Here is a 19,208-nt window from a genome sequence, read left to right as displayed (position 1 = left end):
TATCGCTGTCCTACCCAACGACAATGGCCTTGAGCCCAATTCTCCCTCTCTTTAGTCAGTTAAGACTCCGCCAGGCTGTGTATGGTCTATGCTTCACACGATTCTTCATTGGGTAAAGGCACGTGCACAATTTTTGTGGATACCCAATTAGGGTTCGATCGTACTAACCATTCACGACTTTTCTTGACTTCAGACTCCTGGACTTACACTCCAGTAATAACTTCCAAAATGCCAGACGGGTCGGGAAGAAGTCTATACAAATCTACTTTCAATACTCTTGCTCGTGAAGAATCTTTTAGAAACCCCCCAAAAGACGGCTCAACATACAATATCCTGAACGAGTTTGTCGCCCCGCATATTGAATCTTTTAATGCGTTATTTGATGATTCAGGATTGCCTTCTGGAGACGGTGATGGGAGAGGCCTTTTGAATCTTTGCTTAAAAGATATCGGAGAACGAGTCATATTCGATGGGTCTGGAAGAGCCGATTCAGAGAACGGTACTGGAGGTTGGGGAAATAGAATGAGAGGTGAGTGTCAGAAGTAATCTCTTTAAGGTGTTTTTGTGCTTATGGTGAAATAGTGTGGATAGAGCAAGTTACAGTAGCTCGACCTATGGTTCCTGATAAAGACAGAACAGCCACGGAGCGCAAAGTATTTCCAACCGAAGTCAGTATTCTGACCTCGTTTTGACATTGCAAAAAATTAATTAAGATGAAAAGGCTCGAGAACGTCTCACATCATATCGCGGTCGTATGACTATCAAGATTTGCTGGACAGACACCTCTGGCCAACAACACGATACAATGAAAGATTGTGGTCTTGTACCCATCATGGTTCGGGTATGTATATTTGCTCCAATTAACATACAAAGTTTTACTCAATAAAGTACAGTCGGTTAGGTGTAATCTGAGGTCTATGTCATCTGCAGATCTTGTCAAACATCACGAAGAACCTGAAGAATTCGGCGGCTATTTTGTCATCAATGGTAACGAGCGTCTAATTCGCTATCTCATTCTCCCTCGCCGCAATCATGTCATTTCCTTGCTTCGCCCTTCCTTCACCAATCGAGGTCCTTCATATACCCAGTATGCTGTTCAAATTCGCTGCGTACGTCCTGACCAAACCAGCGTTACCAACACCCTTCACTATCTGCAAAACGGTAGTGCCATGCTCAGATTTACATGGCGAAAGCAAGAATATGTAATCCCCATAATGCTCGTTCTCAAGGCCCTTGTTGGTGCTTCAGATAAGGAAATATTTGAAGGAGTCATGATGCAGGATTACGAGAACACCTTCCTGTCGGATCGAGTTGAGCTACTCCTACGCAGTTTCAAAATGTTCACAATGCACACTGGGGACCAATGTTTGGAATACCTAGGTGATAAATTCCGGGTAATTTTAGGTCTTCCAGAGGACTGGTCAAATGCTGCACAAGGCGCCTGGTTGATCAAGAAGATGATCCTGGTTCATGTCGAATCGCCCAGAGACAAGTTTAGGATGCTATTGTAAGTACAGACGTTCAAAACATTTGAATTGCATGCTCATCTTTGACACAGATTCATGCTTCGAAAGCTGTATTCTCTGGTGTCCGGAGCATGTTGTGCTGACAACCCTGATTCACCTCAGCATCAAGAGGTTTTGTTGCCAGGAAGTCTGTACGGAATGATCATCAAAGAGCGTATGGAGGACATTTTGAACAATATAAAAAGTAACATTATGGCCGACGTCAGAAACGGTTTGGCAGTCGATTTCAATGACAGTAAGCAAAAATATCTATCATTCGAATTCGTTATGTTAAATTGTATATACAGAAAGATACTTTTTGAAGGCATTATCGAAAGTCAATTGTGACATTGGATCTAAACTCGCCAATTTCTTAGCCACAGGTAACCTTATATCACCAACCGGTCTTGACTTGCAACAAGCTTCAGGATTTACCATTATTGCCGAAAAATTGAACTGGCAGCGTTACATCAGTCATTTCCGATGTATTCATCGTGGTGCATTCTTCGCCGAACTCAAGACTACCACCGTCCGTAAATTGCTACCTGAGGCGTGGGGTGAGACTAAGACACCGTTTCCTGTTTTTCTTCGTTAAACTTGTGTATCGCAGGTTTCTTATGTCCAGTACATACCCCTGATGGGTCGCCATGTGGTCTCTTAAACCATTTATCTCGATCATGTCGAATCGTCACGAGTCCTCTTGCAGTTGCCCACATACCTGCTCTTCTTGCTGCCCATGGCATGACACAGGCATTCACCCCATCAATTGATGGTCGAAAAAATCTCTGTGTACAACTCGATGGTCGCGTTATAGGATGGGCCCGACCATCCATTGCACAGCAATTGGCTACCAACCTGAGAATATGGAAAACAGAAGGAAAACTGGACGTACCATTGGATCTGGAGATTGGACTCGTTCCGGAATCGAAAGGTGGTCAATACCCCGGACTTTACTTGTTTTCAACGAGAGCACGAATGATGCGACCTGTAAAATATCTTGCCAACGGTCGAGACGATCAAGTTGGACCGTTTGAACAGGTTTATATGGATATTGCCTGCACTCCTGAAGAAATTGAACCGAATGTGTCCACGCACGTTGAGCATGAAGCAACGAATTTTTTATCAATCCTGGCCAACCTTACTCCATTCTCCGATTTCAATCAGGCATGTGTATCTATCTTCAATGTATGAAAGAAGGTGCATCTAAACAGTAACACTTTTAGAGCCCTCGAAACATCTACCAGTGCCAGGTAACCATACACCTCAAATGCCTTTGAATATAACGGTTCTGATTCTATTATTGCAGATGGGTAAACAAACCATGGGTACTCCGTCGACGGCCCTTCAACATCGAACAGACAACAAGCTGTACCGGCTGCAAACCGGTCAAAGCCCCGTAGTGCGCCCTGCTTTGCACAATACATACGCCATGGATGCTTTCCCTAACGGTACCAATGCAATCGTCGCCGTTATTTCGTATACAGGTTACGATATGGAAGATGCCATGATTCTCAATAAATCTGGACACGAACGTGGCTTTGCTTATGGAACAGTATACAAATCTCAAATCGTCGATCTCAAGGACATGCGGGGGGCTTCCAAATCCACTGCTTCACCCACTCTCCATTTCGGTCTAGGTAATGATATTCCCCTATCTGGAGAGAAAATGCATCCTTGCCTGGACTTCCTTGATTATGATGGTCTTCCTCACATTGGCGCAAGATTGGTATCTGGAAACTACATTGCTGCCTACGTCGACGATACGACTGGTCGGACGAAGTTTGTCAAATATAAAGGCGATGAAATTGGATATGTAGATCAAGTACGCCTTCTCGGTAGGCATAAATATTGCTTTCTATAAGTATGTCGCTAACTAGTTGACAGGCAGTGATGCTGGAGATAGCGAACTGCAAAAAATTCACATAACATTGCGCATTACCCGCGCACCTGTTATCGGTGATAAGTTTTCATCGCGACACGGACAGAAAGGTGTTTGCTCTCAGAAATGGCCTGCCATAGATATGCCTTTCAGCGAGAGCGGTATGCAACCCGACGTCATCATCAATCCTCATGCTTTCCCCTCTCGCATGACAATAGGCATGTTAGTCGAAAGTATGGCAGGCAAAGCTGGAGCTATGCATGGCCTTGCTCAAGATGCCACGCCCTTCAAGTGAGATTAGATGAGGTATAAAAATAAAAATATCGCTTATGCTGACCAAAATACTTTTAGATTTTCAGAAGAAGATACCGCGATCAACTATTTCGGAGAACAACTAGTGGCTGCAGGGTATAATTATTATGGCAATGAACCTATGTACTCAGGCATAACGGGACAAGAGTTTGCAGCAGACATCTATATCGGGGTCGTCTACTACCAACGATTACGTCACATGGTGTTGGACAAATTCCAAGTTCGTACAACAGGCCCTGTCGATCCAGTAACGCGTCAACCCGTCAAGGTGAGTACATATCACGAAATTGTGGGTCAAAATAAGCTTTTGACATTGTAATTCACATATCAGGGTCGCAAACGTGCAGGTGGTATTCGTTTTGGAGAGATGGAACGAGACGCGTTGATTGCCCACGGTACATCTTTCTTGCTACAAGACAGATTGATGAATTGCTCGGATTATTCCACTGCATGGGTCTGCCGAACCTGTGGGAGCCTCATTTCTCTTGGTTACGACGATATTAGCCTTGGAGAGATGGTCGTAGGAAACTCGGGTTCACTAAAGCCCACTGGACCAGGTGGGGAATACTGCCGAGTTTGTAGGGCAGCTGCCGAAGAGCTGGAGGAACGCGAACGACAAGCATTGGCTTCTGGTCAGAGCCTACAACCCCCACAGGCAGACCTTCGGGTGGCAATCTCATCACAACATGTGCTCAACCGAGTATCATCAAAAGGCGGTGACCTAGATGTCGTTGCTGTACCATATGTGTTTAGGTATCTATGCGCAGAGCTGGCATCCATGGGTATCGCCGTATCCTTGGAAGTTCGATAGTTATTTCCTTCTTTACATACTACGTTATGCAACATTTATTATCCCTGATTGCGCCTGCCAACTAATTACAACTAACTACATGAAATACACAAAGAGGGTGTGGACGGGCTTTACTGCCTGAAATGGTAAAAAAAAAAGAATAGAAAATAATGAAAGGGGTTTCCAGCATGGCAAATATATTATAGTGGAATAAAATCCAAAAGGGAAAATGTTGTAATGTTGGTATACTTTAAATATAAAAGTAGAATTATGCACGAAGAGGTATCGTCTGAGGACTTGGGGTAATAGAAACTCCAGGAGAAACAATGTCATGGTGAAGAGTGTTCGCATCGATAGAACCATCATTCTGGATTGGCATTCCATCAGTCACCCCATCCTCAGAATAGGGAAGCTCAGATGTAGCTTCTGGTCCAGTCATACCACCAAGGAAAAGTTCCACAAGAGAATTTTCCACTGTCGCTTCTTCGACATAAGGTGTGTGTTTGACAACGGATGGAGAGGGGGAAGGATATGGGACAGTAGATGGCTTTGGGACGCGAGGAATGCCATTACGCGCCATATACATATCAAAGATGAGACGACATTCATCTGCAGTGGTCGCGCTCGCCAAAAGGCGTTGCATATCCCTAACGTCGGGTTCGGGAATGGCAGGAAGACCTGTCGAAAGCACAGATGGTACTGGCTTGCGTGTCGGTGAAGGAATAGATGTCGTCCGGACGGGAACGAGAGGTTGCGCGTCCGATAGGACCTCCTTGGGAACGCGATCCTGTCTTGCAGTGCCGTTACCATTCATGCGCATAGGAGGAGTAGATCTAGAGTAGCTGTCCGGCCTCGGGGTCGGAGATTGGGGAATGGGAGATGCTGGTTGGATTACAGGTGATGCCCTTTCAGAAATAGATTTTTCGTGTAAAGATGGATCCCTAGAGAAGCTAGTATCGTGATGTGGTTTTCGAGGTAGGTTGCGCATAGATTTATTTTCGTCTGATGAATCATGAGGAGACGAAGGCGGCGAGATGGGGGGTGGTGGAGGTTGCATGAGTTGGGCAGGCCTAGGAGGAATAGGTCTATTGGCTAAAGATCCCATGGACGCCTTTGTAGCGATGCCATTGGGGCGAACTGGTGTCGGGGGTTGCTGTGTTCTCGGACTTGTTGTCGAATGTGGAGTTTTGGGTGCCTCCGAACCTGTTTTTATCTTTTCTGCATTTCCTAGATTTAACTTGGATATCATCCTCTGCAGACGTCCTGCACCCTTGGGCTTGAAAGGATCTACAGTTGCTGCGTTATTTCCAAAGTCTGGTGGACCATCAGCGAGAAAATCCATAAGTTCCCTTCCGTTTTTAGAGACATGTGCCGGTGGGGGACCTGAATCAGGAGGGCCTTCTGCCAAAAAGTCCATCAACTCTCGCGTTTTTGCCGAAACAGCAGGCTTTATAGGGGGGGCGTTCACACGTCGGGCACCCGGGGGAGATTGTGGCTGCTGCCGGACAGGGACGTCTGGTTCATGATCATCGTCGGAGCCGTTCATAACATCGTCCAGGTCCATAGAGTCCCTGTTGCGCTGTCTGACGCGTGTGCGGGGAGGAAATCCGTTGCCTTCCGAGGGCTTGCCATAGCGCATGTCTCTAGATTGGACCATGTTGGATGCCTTGTCGGATTGTGAGAAAGAAGAGGAGGCGGCTGACAGAGACGGATTGCGAAGAGGCTTTCTGGAGGCTGCGTGGAGGGCACTGGATGTAGAGATAGACCTGGCTCTGGCTGGGAGAACAGGGCTGAGAGGGGGCACCGGGGGTACGGTTGTGCTCAGTTTGCGTGTGCGCGGGGTGGGACTGCTGTGCTCCTCGTCGTCCTCAACGATGGAATCGACGTGGCGAAGAGGCTGGCGCTGGGAATTGAGGCGAGAAGCAGGAGGGATATCCGGTTCTGAATTTGAAGAAAAATGAGTGCCTGGCCGCCGAGTCGCGCTCCGTTGATCTTTTTCTTGTTTGTACATCTGTTGGTAACAAACCTTAGATGCTGACTAAGCCAGTCGAGCCCATCACTCACCTCCATCGTTTTTAGCCGATCAGGAGTCAGCGAAACCTTCATTGTGGATGCAGAGCGCATTAAATCGTCGAACTCGCGAAGCATGGCCGCATCCTGTATCAGTATTTAAAACCTACGCTCTAAGCGTTATTGAATTGTCCACTCACTTCGGCAGGATTCTGCCCCTCGTTGTCAGGAAACGATTTCAAACTTTCGCTTTTTAATGACTCCGACTTCTTGTGACCACCAGGTGCTGCTTCAATGTCGCCCAGAGATTTCCCATTCGTGAACATTCTGATCGCTCTTGTCTTTTCAACTGATGTCCGCGAGCCAGCAGCGGAAGAGGGCGTCGTGGTTGATGTTTGTCCTTCGAGGGATGGTCGCGACTTTGCTGAAGTGAGATCGTGTTGTGGAGAGGATGTCCGCGATATTGATAGTCGGTCACTTCGTGAGAAGGACTTGCTGCGCCGTGTTTTAGGGGTCTTCGACAGCAATTCTATCTGCTCGTAAACTGGATATAACGAGTTAGAAACTCTATGGGCATCAGCCAGTGTCAAAGCAACACGAACTTTTCATCAATCTGAAGAGACCATATATTGAATCATCTTCACAGAGGGCCACAAATAGATCGTTCACTGTGGCAAAGGTTCGACTGCTATCACGGGCGGCAACTCGGCCAACATTAGAGAGGATATGCCTGCAGATTGGTATGTGAGATGGGCGCATTATGAGATCATTTGAATGTACGCACTCGCACATAGACCTGAGGAATCGTGGTCAGAATTGAAGTAAAGTTGCATAGTCAAAAGGCTCACTCTAGGATCGCTGTCAGGTATAGCGCTGCTGGATCCAACAAGGCGTTACTAGGCGGGTGAGGGTGGAGTTTCCCAAACTGTTCATTAATACGAGCCTCGGCAGCAGGGTCCTCATCCTCTTCATTTAAAGTCGAATATGCCTCGCACTTCTGCCGTAAAAGCTAGAAGCAGTTGGAAGTTTTAGACAAGAACATTATATATGAGAAAAAACGCACTTCATAAGCCCATTCAAAATGGAACGTCCGTGAATCATCATCCTCTGTAGCAACCTTTACATCTGTCCTCTCCCAATAAGCTCGTAGTTCGACTTCGGCTTCTAGCAATGCTTCCTTTCCGAGACTGGTGGGGAGTAACGTGAGCAGGCCCGCCCTCAGCTTGTCTGTGGCAAGAGAACAAGAGGTGCTCAGAATCTTGGACAAAAATTCATCGAGCAAAGCGTTGATGGCGCGCAAAGCTTCGACCTTGAGCTTTATAGGACGTATGTCGGAGAGGATGACATCCGCCGAATGGGCAGAAATGTACGAGGGACCTGGAGGCGATGAGTACGATGAGCAGGACGAGATGGAGGGACGGAGCTCACCACTACCATCACCCACTCCAGCCATTGTCGGGGGCCAGCAGAAAGAGGAATTTAACTGAGACTTTCCAAGAACAGGATGTTATCCGAAAACAGTCCATTTTCTCAGGCGGCGGCAATATCTCGTCCATCAATGTATGAATAGAGAACATACAAGCCGGCACCAACTTCTTTCAAACAGATCTTGATGTCCATTTTGTTACATACTGCTTTGGCGATGCTATTCCTCCGAGTAAATATATATCTATGTGCGCACAAGATTCGAGGAGTCGTCTCGTCCCCCTATATAACTACAACATACACCTATCCCAAGTTCACGACGCAAATTCGCCATGAATGTATCACGAGGTCAATGTTAAGTCAATGTCAACATCTGTCAGCATGTTCTCAACCGCCGCATCTTCTACATCACTAGTGTGGAACCCATCGAATTCAGGTTGGCGATGCACAGAGCCAGAGTCAGAGCGGTCATAACCCGGTGTTGCGGTTGTCGCATCCAACAACTGTTGCTGTGGTTTTGGCGAAAATAGAGGTGAACCGGGTGGTGCAGCCACCACCTCGGCAGCGCCCCCGTCATTCTCTTCGTCCGATCCCCAGAGCACCAGCCCTTCTTTGATTATTCTTGAAATCTGCGCCGAATCAAGGTCTTCGTGATTAATGTCACAGGCCTTTGACGAATACGTTGATGACCTGGCAGAGTCTTTCGTCACCAAAAACTGGTAATCGCTTGTAAGACGGGCGGTTGGGTCAGGCAAGGTCCGACTTGCAGGCCGGGCAGTCTTCTTCGGTCGACGTTTGAGCGATGTACCGTCATCGACAAAGGTTATATTCATAAGAACCTGCATGACGTCGTATTTAGATGGCTGGCACTTTAATGCTCATACCTTGGAGACTTACTTGTTGACCGACCAACCGATGCCGTTCTTCGGAGAGCACCTCCCCGCAAGCCAGATCCGTAGATAGCAAATATGAAGGGAAAGGCTCCGGAATATCAGGAAGTTCGACGTCTACTTCCGCTATTGGTGGCTCTGGTTTAGCCGATGGCTTCAGCGGTCCATCAGCATGCCTCTTGCGGAAGTGCTTGAGCAGCTGTCCCCCGGATCGGAAAGTTTCTTTGCAGTCTGTTATGTATTTAGCGCCCGTACATATCATATGGAGAATGATGTGACCCTACCCTTATACGCGCACCGTAATGGTAGCAAAGCATGCTTTTTGAGATGTTGAGAATCTTCAAACCGAACACCCTGTTGACCGCATTGTGTCCACCGACACATAAAAGTTCGCTGCATTATCCCACATATTAGTAGATGGAATTATGAAGGCCAGATGCAACAAAGCCACTGACAATATTCTGATTCCGCTCGGGTTTGTGCATATTGAGGTGACGGATCAAGGCCCCTCCAGAATTCATTATGGCGTCACATCCATCCCATTTGCATGGCGATGGATGCAATCTTGAACAAGCAAGTTTTATTGCTTCACGCTCATTCTCATCTAGGATGACCATCTTAGAAATCCGTTGCTTACTTTGATTTACACATGCAAAGTCCCCGTGAAAAGTCACTCACCACTCGGGGAACCCCTCTGACTTTCGAACGTGTACCAAAAATCTGAACTTCATGTTACGGCTAGTTCATACCTAAATACTTTGTCACACACCTTCCTCCTCAACTGTTGATTCAGGTAAAGAAACTGGTTCTTCCTCTTCCTCGTCCCGCATCACCCTAACCTGTTTACGACGCAACTGCTCACGGTAGCGAACAAGGTAATCCGGAGCAGGCGGCACCATCACATATGCTCTATGTTCTATGCGCTTCAAGATCTTATTGGCATTGTGCACTGTTGCGACAGGGGTCTTGCTCTGTTTTTGAGAGAAAGAAGGACCTGATTCAGGTGACGATGACGGTAAAAACAAAGGCTCTCGGTTTGTCTGCTTCACAGAGGAGTAATGAGGCGATGTAGTCGATTTTGTAGGCGCAGGTGAGCTTACCGAGGCAGAGGGACCTGGTTCCTGACTGTCGCGAACAGTGTGTGCAGCCGTAGATCGTGGCTTAGTTTCAACAGGAATATTTGATACATCAGAACCAAATTTCTCAACAACTTTTTGTGAACTTGAGGTAACACTAGATTGTTGCGGTTCCTCCTTTGGTTCGGATTCTAGAGGCATCACAACAGTCTGTGGATGTGAAAGTGTGACATGTGTGTTGCTTGAAGTCGAAAGGGAAGCCGAGACAGGTAAGAGCGTGGTAGGAGCTGACGCAAGCTGCGTTGAAGCAAAGCTCTGCACATGTGTAGAATGTTCCGGTAGCTTATCGGGTATGGATTTCTCGGGCTCATCTTGGGTAGCACTTTGCACCCGACCAGATGGCACTTGCGAAGATGATCCAGGCTCGCCTGATTTCCAAACAAATGTATTGTAGTCTACACCGATAAATAAGATTTCAAGCTGTCGGAGGATTTGTATAGTTACTTACCTGCTCTGGGATAATATTTTGGGTTCGGTATTACCGACCTGCTTACGTTGGGATGATATTTGGGGTTCGTTGTTACATTATTTGGCACAAGCCTTGTATTTGATTGTGAGGGTTGTCGGTGATCGGTAGAACGACTGTCTTGAGTGGATAAATTTTCTACAACTCCAGGATTGAAAGGTTTAGATGACACAGTAGGGGGAACATCCATAGAGTGCGTAGTTGACAGGGCACTGACATCAGAGGGTTGATTAGAGTGCTGAGAGACTTTAGAAGGGCCCGCGTGATCTATTGGATGAGGTGGAGGTACAGTATCAGGCTGGCTGTTAATCCTCGCCGCAGAAATCGCGGTCTGAGCTTCATCATTGGAATTTTCAGCCTGACTTATTTCGATTGCACGTTTCTTGGAACTTTGCGACTCAGTGTCCGAAGGGCTTTCTCTGGGACGTTTTCCCAAGGCCCATAGAAGCGATTGTGCAATCCGTCTCTTGTCAGCCTGTTGTGGGGTTATACTTGGGGTCAATTGTTCTGAAGAAGGCTGTTTGGATGGTGTCAATGGTCCTTGAGGGGTTACTGATGCACTGGAGATTGCAGATTGCCCAGTTGTAGCACGAGAAACAGTCAATAACGGTGGTAAAGAAGGTGGTGCCACTTGGGTATTTGGTGTAATCGATTTAGCTGACGATGAAACACTCACAGGGTTGGCACGCTGCTGTGACGTTTGAGCAATATGCTCTGTAGGCGCTTGGGAAATTGGAGCAACATTTGTCTGATTAACTGCCATATTCTGTGCAGCTGACGAATTGTTTTGTGTGGCTGACGGGGAAGTAGTGGAGGGGATGTGACCGGTAGGATTGGGTGCTCGAATGCTTGAATGAGAAGTACCTTGAATAGTTTGCGCTACAGTGGGTGGCATTTGTGCCGAAGGGTTTACGGCTGGCTGTGGTGGCGGTTTGACTTTAGCTATAAGATCGTCCAAAATGCCATGTGCAGCTGCCTCAATAGTTCCATTGGGGGTTTCTATCGAAAACACGATGATGCCTTCCCGGTTTTTAAAGCACTTTACAACATAGGTATCCCATAATATGGTTGCATTATAATGCGTCTGTGGGGGTACGCTAGATGCCCATTGATTCAAGTATTGTTTTATACTTTGAAGTTGGGCCACAGAAGGAGACGCGGGCATGGATATGTCCCACAAAGGCGACGGCAATGAAGAGGCTTGGCCAGCGTCCCATGATGATGTTGTTGTGGATGGATTTGGCCCAAGAGCACCAACAAGACTTGAAGAGCTAGGATCTTTGGGGATAATCAGCTTTAGCATGACTTAAATAGGCATCAAAACATACTGGTAACCTGGTATGGATGAGGGTACATACCACGCGAGTTTTGCGTCGTTGTTTGATGCCCTTGATGTCGTGGAGGATTGGGTGGTTGTTGCCCAGAAAATGACTGTCCAGAATTGAACGATTGATTGTGTCGTGTACCTTGGTTGTTTGGGTAGCTGGGAGGAAGGGTTGAGTACTGATTTTGCGGGACCCTGCTGGAATTGATTTGAGATGAATCAGAATATGACTGTGGAGGACCGTAAAGCTGAGGTTGTTGAATATGGCCAGGATGATTATAGGATGATGATACATCGTAGGAAGAAGTTGATTGTCTCATAGGCTGGGACATCGACTGAGGATATGGCGCGGAGTTCTGTTGAAACGAAGTGATTTCCTGCGTAAAGCGAATTGGAACAATCAAAAGGAAAAACGTTAATGTGACCACTGACCCCAACATAACCATCTCCGACATTCTCTATTGAGGAAGAGCCCGCAATACTCCCATCCGTAATCCTAGATGTCAGGGTCATTCGTAGCCTGAGGGAAAAGAACAGAGAAACGTGCTTACGCTAAGGACCTCCGTTTCCTAAGCTGTAGAAGCCTTTGTCTTCAATGAAATTAGCAATGTATCATCTGTAATGTCAGAGATGAATATCTTACTTTGCTAACTCTCCTTCCTGGATCTTTTGAGCTAATTCGCGCTCTTCTCTTTCCTCTTGTTCCTTGAGCTCGAAGTTCCTTTTGGCGACTTCATTCAATCGTGCATATTCTTCTAGTTTAGCTCGAGCTGCTTCGATACTGGCTTTGTTGCGGTTGTATTCTTCCGGCGAAACGAACTTAGGAATATAATTTGGATCTGGACGCCCTACTGACATATACAGGCTCGTTTTCAACGATCCGAATTAAAAAAAGTATGTTGTGGTAGAGAATAGAGGTAGACAAAGCGCGTAGGGTGCAGAGTCCTGGGGCTCTTCCGATAACCGCGACAGGTTTATTGAAAAGTTTAGTTCGTTTTAAGTTCGTTCTACAAGGCCGCCAATGTGACTTCCATTGTGTCAATCAGTAGTATCACGTGCCTAATGCTGTCACTGTCACGGTAGGACGCGATACAGACGCGACGCGACATGTCTCGAGATTCAATACACGCCCATAAAACTCCCATGAAAAAGACGAATTGTTTTTTGCACAGTGTTTAAAAAAATCTTAAAATGAGCCGCTGTCGTAATGAAATTGAATGCCCAGATACGATGGTGTAGGTTGATGCAAACTATTACAATACCTTGCCGACTCTGGAGTGGATGATGCCACTCTCTACCAGCGAATGAAATGGTACGTTTGTAATAAAAGCCTCTCCCAAACTGCTAATTAGGTCGAAACCCCCCGGAACTTAAAAAACCCGAAGTCCTATTCCGTTTACACACGTTTTCCAGACATGTGATCACTGACGTTGTCACGTTGACAATGTTGAATGGTGTGCTCTCGTGTTCAGGATCATGTAAGCCACATGTAACAAAAACGTCTGAAGCTTTGTGGAGGCTTCTCAGCCCCAAGTTGTCTCCTACAGCACTCTTATTCATGCTTCAGCAATACCGCAGAGTCTACTGTTACTCATATTGATATATCATTTATTCTCACATCTAGGCATTCTTCACTGTTGACTTTGAACAGCTTTGAACTTGAAGCACTTTCATCAGCAAAAGTGTCCGGATCCCCAAATGCCTTGACAAGGCATTTGGAGGCGTCCAAAGGCCCCAATGCCCGAAAGGCATTGTGCGGTCATTTTACTGATATGAGGTTCCTTTCAATTTAAAACATAAAGCACCTTTGTATGTGGTAAGAAACTTGATATATTTGACAGCATTATATTTCAAATGAATGTGAAAGACGGATGGCCCAATATATTTCAAGTATGTTGTAACATTTGATTACCTACGTTGTGGGAATTCTATAATCTGAATATCCCGCCGTGTCAACCCATCTTCTTGTAGTTGTACCTATGACAATCGAGGCCTAAGATTCTAAATTCTCAACGACTTACAAGTTACAGCAGACGAAAATGTTCAATTCTCGGCAGCTGCAGCCTGCCGGGCCAGTAGCCTCATGTGCTAATTATAGTATGGATGACTTGGCATTGACATGCTGCATTCAACATCATCTCACGGCCCATTTCCTCATGCTGTTGGGTCACTTCTACAGGAACTACGTAAATAGCTACTGTCTCGCAGACATAGTCGCAGTTGCTACAAACTTGTCTTCAATACGCCGCACGAGTTTTAACCAATAGATCGTTGGTTGGCGCAGGTTCGGCTATGGGGCGCAATCCACAAGACCTTGCTCGTAGTGGTGCAAATCAGTTTATTAGTGAGTTTTCGAACAATTTGTTCATGAACCCATTGTGAGGTGATTTTTGTGTTCCAGAAGATGACGCTGCATCCTCAAATTTCCAGACCATACTGCACGTCTCTGGCTTTCCGAATTTGATTGAACCTCGCGAACACATCCCTTCAGATACATGTTGCCGTATTCTATCAATGGCAGGGAATGGATTTTCTTTTTGGCCAGGCTCCAATGCAATCCTACCAGAACCATATACCCAGCGAACGATTGAAATCGGAGATGTTGGATATATCGACCCGGAGGGCAACTTCAATTTCGTGTTCAATCTCTTCCTCCCCGCTGACGATCCCTTGAACCAACTGTGGCAAGATGAACTGCCACAAGGGTATATCCCATTAGATCCTCCTTGTGAGTCGGAAATCTCCAGAATACCAGGGTACTATCCGCCTGGATCTGTCATTGTGACTAAAGGCGTGGATGTTGATCGACTGGGTGAAACTCCTCTGTATGTCATAAATAAGATCTATTCCACATATTAAATCTGAATTCGTCACAGTCACCTCAAATTTACGTCTTCAGAACCAGAAGCGGCCGTGCTTGTTCTCCCTGATGGTGCCAGAAGAGAAGATTTGGCGACGTCCCGTGTACAAGCATATTTGAAGAAACACGCTGAAAATTGGATACGATTCTTCAGCGGCGCAAATTCTCCTCATGCAATTCCGAACGGTGGTATATATGTTATCACTGGCTTCGACAAAACGGCATCATACTCAGCGTCTATTTTTCCTGGACGAGGCTTCTTGGGCACCAGACATATATCTGTCGAATATGCGAATGGATTTCGGCAACTCGACAGCAAAACAGGCATCGTCTCTTACAACTGGAAACCTTCTAAGTGTAGTATTGACGAGCGATGCTTTTTTCTTCGCGGAATAAGGATGGGACTCTCTGACCCAGAGTGGAACCTACAAATTGACGAAGTGCACCCCGATCGCACCCCCGTTTCAGCGTTGCCCCCAACTCCTCCCATCTCGGACCAAGTCTTGCCTCCAAAACAAGATGGTATAAGGTCTATTCTACCTGACAGCGACAGCCATACTGACGAACTGGATATCGATGGCGATGACGAAGGAAATCAGGATCCCGTGGTGGATCCTATTGTCAAAGTCCGGAATGTACGTATAATCCTTTGCCGATTCAACTAAGTCTGAAACACTTTTAGTGTTTATTTCATCCATCAGACATAATTCTTCAAATAATGCTTTCTGTGGCACGTGCGCTCATAAAGATTTAAATACGACATGACTGAAGGGATCCTTGTATCAGTACCCTGACGCTAAAGTTGCTCTTGTTGATGACTATATATGGTCGAACGCGATAGAGCATTCCCAAAAACCCAACGATCCGTTGACTTTTAAATGTTCACAAGGAGCCTTCATTTCGGATTGGGGTGCCCTATTGGATAACATTTTCAAGTACCACAGAATTGTTGAAACAGATGGTGTGTTACTACCTATGATTTTCTCATCCGGTTCAATGTTAATTAAACTAAGGGATTCTGTGTCTGATTCCACAACCGAGAAAAAGCAGTTCCTGGGTGCGTGGCATGCTTTGGGGTGTGTAACGACTTCCTTTTATCTTTTTTTAGATCTGGTGGCTTCGCAATTTACGAAAACGACTGAGGCCAAAGCAATTTCCAGTGGAACCAGCTTGGGCTCCAAATCTCATCCTAGATTTGATTCGTCAGGGTGAAGCTATTAAAGAATCACACGAGATTTTTGAAATTTGCTATTAATGGCTGCTTGGTGGTAGCTAATATATTGAACAGTGTTTTCCTACCATAGACTGGCCAAAGTGGTCAAATTCGCACCAATACCTCGTGTTACTTGTACAAGACGAGTTCCGTTGGCTTTTGAACTTAGACTCGGATGGACGCGTTTTTCCTACACCAACGCAGTCATTGACATGTACTTCCATAGGAATATATTTGCAATATAAAGACCAAAAATTAATAAAGCCAAAACAATGGTGAACATCCTCAAGGCCAGGTCGGACTGGGGCACTGATCAGTGTAGAGCACAGTGAGCACGGCTGTCACTAACCCGGTCACGCTCGCTCGCTATTAGTTTTTATTCCTGTCTGGATCAAACCAAGTATGCTAATTATAGTCACATATAGCTGACTTGGCATTGGCATGCGGCTTCCTTCAACAACACCATCTCACGATCCTCATGTTATTGGTTCATATTTACGATTCACTTTTACAGGAACTACCTAAATAGCTGCTGTCTCGCAGACATCTTCGTCGTCAATACGCGACACGAGGCATAACCAATAGACCGTTGGTTGACTCAGGTTCGACTATGGGGCGCAATCCACAAGACCTTGCTGGTAGTGGTGCAAATCAGTCTAGTAGTGAGTCTCCGCACAAGTTGTGCGTAAACCCATTGTAAATTTTTTACTCCAGAAAATGACATGGCATCCTCAAATTTTAAAAATATACTGCACGTCGCCGGCTTTCCGAATTTGATTGAACCTCGCGAACACATCCCTTCCGATATATATTGTCGTATTCTATCGATGGTAGGGAATGGGTTTCCCTTTTGGCCAGGCTCTACTCCACTCCTACCAGAGCCGTACGATCGGCGAACGACTGAGGTTGGAGATGTTGGATTTATAAATCAGAAGGGCAACTTCGAATTCGCATTCAACCTTTTCCTCCCCTCTGAGGATCCCTTGAACCAATTGAACCAAAAGAAACTTCCAGAAGGGTATGTCCCATTAGATCCTCCTTGTGAGTCGGAAATCTCCAGAATACCAGGGTACTATCCGCCTGGATCTGTCATTGCGACCAAGGGCGTTGACGTTCATCGACTTGGTGAAAACCCTCTGTATGTCATTGTCCGAATTTAAATCAAATTTATTCCACTCATTGAAACTGAAATTCGCAACAGTCACCTCAAATTTACTTCTTCGGAGCCAGAAGTGGCCGTCCTTGTCCTCCCTGATGGTGCCAGAAGAGAAGATTTGGCAACGTCCCGTGTACAGGAATATTTGAAGAAACACGCTGAAAACTGGATACAATTCTTCACCGAAGAAAACGTTTTTCGTGCAATTCCGAATGGTGGTGTATATGTTATTACTGGCATTGACAAAGCAATATCATACTCAGCATCTACCTTTCCTGGACGAGGTTTTGTGGGCAACAGACGCATATCTTTTGAGTATGAACACAAATTTCTGCAACTCGACCGCAAAACAGGTATCGCCTCATACAACTGGAAAACTGCTGACGATGATACCGAAGAACAATGTTTATTTCTTCGCGGAATACGGATAGGACTCTCACACTCAGAGTGGAACCTGCAAATGGACGAAGTGCACCCCGATTTCACTCCCGTTTCAGTGTTGCCCCAAGCTGCTCCCATCTCGGACCAAATTCTGCCTGCAAAACAGGACGGCAAACCTATTCAACCTGGCAGTGACAACTATAGTAAAGGACAGGATACCGAAATCCATGACGAAGAAAATCAGGATACCGATAGCGATGACGAAGAAAATCAGGATATCGATAGCGATGACGAAGAAATTCAGGATCCCGTTGTGGACCCCATCGTCAAAGTCCAGAATGTACGTAGTATCCATCGCCGATTCAACTCAGTCTGAAATACCTTTAGTCTTCATTTCACCCGTCGGACTTAATTCTTCAGATAATGCTTTCTCAGGTATGTTTGCTTTTTGCAATTTTTGAATATTTTTTGACTGAAGGGCTCCTTGTATCAGTACCCTGATGCCAAAGTTGCTCTTGTTGATGACTACATATGGTCGAACGCGATAGAGCATTCCCAAAAATCCGACGATCCGTTGACTTTTAAATGCTCACAAGGAGCCTTCGTTGCGGATTGGGGATCCCTATTGGAAAACATCTTCAAGTCACATGAAATTGTTGAGAAAGATGGTGTGTTATGACTTATGGCATTCTCATCCGATTCAATGTTAATAAAACTAAGGAATTCTGCTTCTCACTCCGCAACGGAAAAAAAGAATTTCCTGGGTGCGTGGCATGATCTGAAGTGTGAAAAAACTTTCATTCAATATGTTTTCCTTAGATTTGGTGGCTTCGCAATTTATGGAGCCGACTGAGGCCAAAGCGACTTGCAGTGGAACCAGCTTGGGCATCAAATCTCATCCTGGATTTGATTCGTCAGGGTGAAGCTATTAAGGGATCAGACGAGATTTTTAAAATTTGTTACTAGTGGCTGCTTGGTGGCGGCTATCATGTTGAGCAGTGTTTTCCTACTATAGCCTGGCACTGCCACGGTGATCGAAATGACTCCGATATCTCATGCTTGCACAGGTGAGAAAAGTTACATTGGCTTTTGAACTCGGGGGCCCATGAGTAACTACAGTTGACTTGATTATCGACTTTCGCGATGCGTAATTGTTATACTTAGTATAAATCCATTTTATATGATGAAAATCAAGAAGACCCCAGAAAGAGCAGTGGTGGCATAGTCGGCGACTTAGTCGGAATAGTCGCATGACTATGCGGCTTAGTCGGATTTCCGACTAGACTAGACTAAGTTCCCAAATATAGGTCGATATGAAGTCATAGTCGGGACTTTCCCACGTTCAAATGTGCACTTCGTCACAGATTCATAGTCTGCATACATTTGTCTTTGGTACAGTAGCAGAGGAATAAATACCTTTGAGTGCACATAAATTGTAAATATACTATCAATGTTATCCTCAACACCATAATCAACATATTCATTTCACCATGTGCATCAAGATCAAATAGGTCATACAATTCTAATTCTTCATGCAAGCTTCCAACTTCACTTTGCTTTGCATGTGGGATCCAAATAGCATCCTGTAAAAAATTAAACTAGCTCATAGTTAACCTACTTTTAGGTGTTCCCAGGTCTTCCGGAATATTTTCTGGGTCTCCTCATTGATTAGGCAAGAGGTTAGTTGAGTAAGATGAGTAAGATTGGATTGTGACAGGCCTGATTGAGTTTGCACCTCCGTAGTTAAATACAGTCCGGATTTCAGATCGATGTTTGGGCTGATATAAAGAAGAAGTAAAAATGTTGGAGGTTGTTTGGGGTCAATTTGGGGTGGGACATCACCTCGCCGTGGATGTGATTC

The 19,208-nt window shown here is 45.7% G+C and overlaps 5 protein-coding genes across 5 annotated transcripts; 3 read left to right on the top strand and 2 right to left on the bottom strand.

Annotated features, from left to right (window-relative positions):
- Nucleotides 1-228: 228 nt before the first annotated feature.
- Nucleotides 229-4,507, top strand: JR316_0004439 (putative DNA-directed RNA polymerase I subunit RPA2; the record flags this gene model as incomplete). The annotated part of the gene is made up of 12 exons (XM_047890205.1): nt 229-529; nt 583-668; nt 722-841; nt 894-1,507; nt 1,559-1,761; nt 1,814-2,062; nt 2,116-2,675; nt 2,729-2,755; nt 2,812-3,340; nt 3,390-3,675; nt 3,736-3,964; nt 4,028-4,507. The coding sequence occupies 12 exons, from the start codon at nt 229-231 to the stop codon at nt 4,505-4,507; spliced, it is 3,684 nt and encodes a 1,227-aa protein (XP_047749966.1).
- Nucleotides 4,508-4,754: 247 nt separating this feature from the next.
- JR316_0004438 (uncharacterized protein) lies at nt 4,755-7,949 on the bottom strand (the record flags this gene model as incomplete). Its single annotated transcript, XM_047890204.1, has 6 exons — nt 4,755-6,497; nt 6,551-6,643; nt 6,697-7,040; nt 7,099-7,226; nt 7,345-7,505; nt 7,560-7,949. The coding sequence occupies 6 exons, from the start codon at nt 7,947-7,949 to the stop codon at nt 4,755-4,757; spliced, it is 2,859 nt and encodes a 952-aa protein (XP_047749965.1).
- A 313-nt stretch (nt 7,950-8,262) lies between these two features.
- JR316_0004437 (uncharacterized protein) lies at nt 8,263-12,595 on the bottom strand (the record flags this gene model as incomplete). The annotated part of the gene is made up of 9 exons (XM_047890203.1): nt 8,263-8,760; nt 8,819-9,042; nt 9,581-10,342; nt 10,396-11,707; nt 11,772-11,935; nt 11,979-12,114; nt 12,170-12,233; nt 12,289-12,327; nt 12,381-12,595. 9 exons carry the CDS (start codon nt 12,593-12,595, stop codon nt 8,263-8,265), a joined length of 3,414 nt encoding a protein of 1,137 aa, XP_047749964.1.
- Nucleotides 12,596-14,251: 1,656 nt separating this feature from the next.
- On the top strand, nt 14,252-15,739 carry JR316_0004436 (uncharacterized protein; the record flags this gene model as incomplete). Its single annotated transcript, XM_047890202.1, has 4 exons — nt 14,252-14,562; nt 14,614-15,232; nt 15,369-15,673; nt 15,706-15,739. 4 exons carry the CDS (start codon nt 14,252-14,254, stop codon nt 15,737-15,739), a joined length of 1,269 nt encoding a protein of 422 aa, XP_047749963.1.
- Nucleotides 15,740-16,637: 898 nt separating this feature from the next.
- Nucleotides 16,638-18,270, top strand: JR316_0004435 (uncharacterized protein; the record flags this gene model as incomplete). The annotated part of the gene is made up of 5 exons (XM_047890201.1): nt 16,638-16,948; nt 17,012-17,687; nt 17,768-17,782; nt 17,826-18,015; nt 18,167-18,270. The coding sequence occupies 5 exons, from the start codon at nt 16,638-16,640 to the stop codon at nt 18,268-18,270; spliced, it is 1,296 nt and encodes a 431-aa protein (XP_047749962.1).
- Nucleotides 18,271-19,208: the final 938 nt, after the last annotated feature.

This window comes from Psilocybe cubensis, chromosome 4 (assembly GCF_017499595.1).
Source record: "Psilocybe cubensis strain MGC-MH-2018 chromosome 4, whole genome shotgun sequence".
In the NCBI taxonomy this organism is placed as follows: domain Eukaryota; kingdom Fungi; phylum Basidiomycota; class Agaricomycetes; order Agaricales; family Agrocybaceae; genus Psilocybe; species Psilocybe cubensis.
Note: the sequence above shows the minus strand (reverse complement) of the source record. Positions and strands in the feature narration are given on the sequence as shown.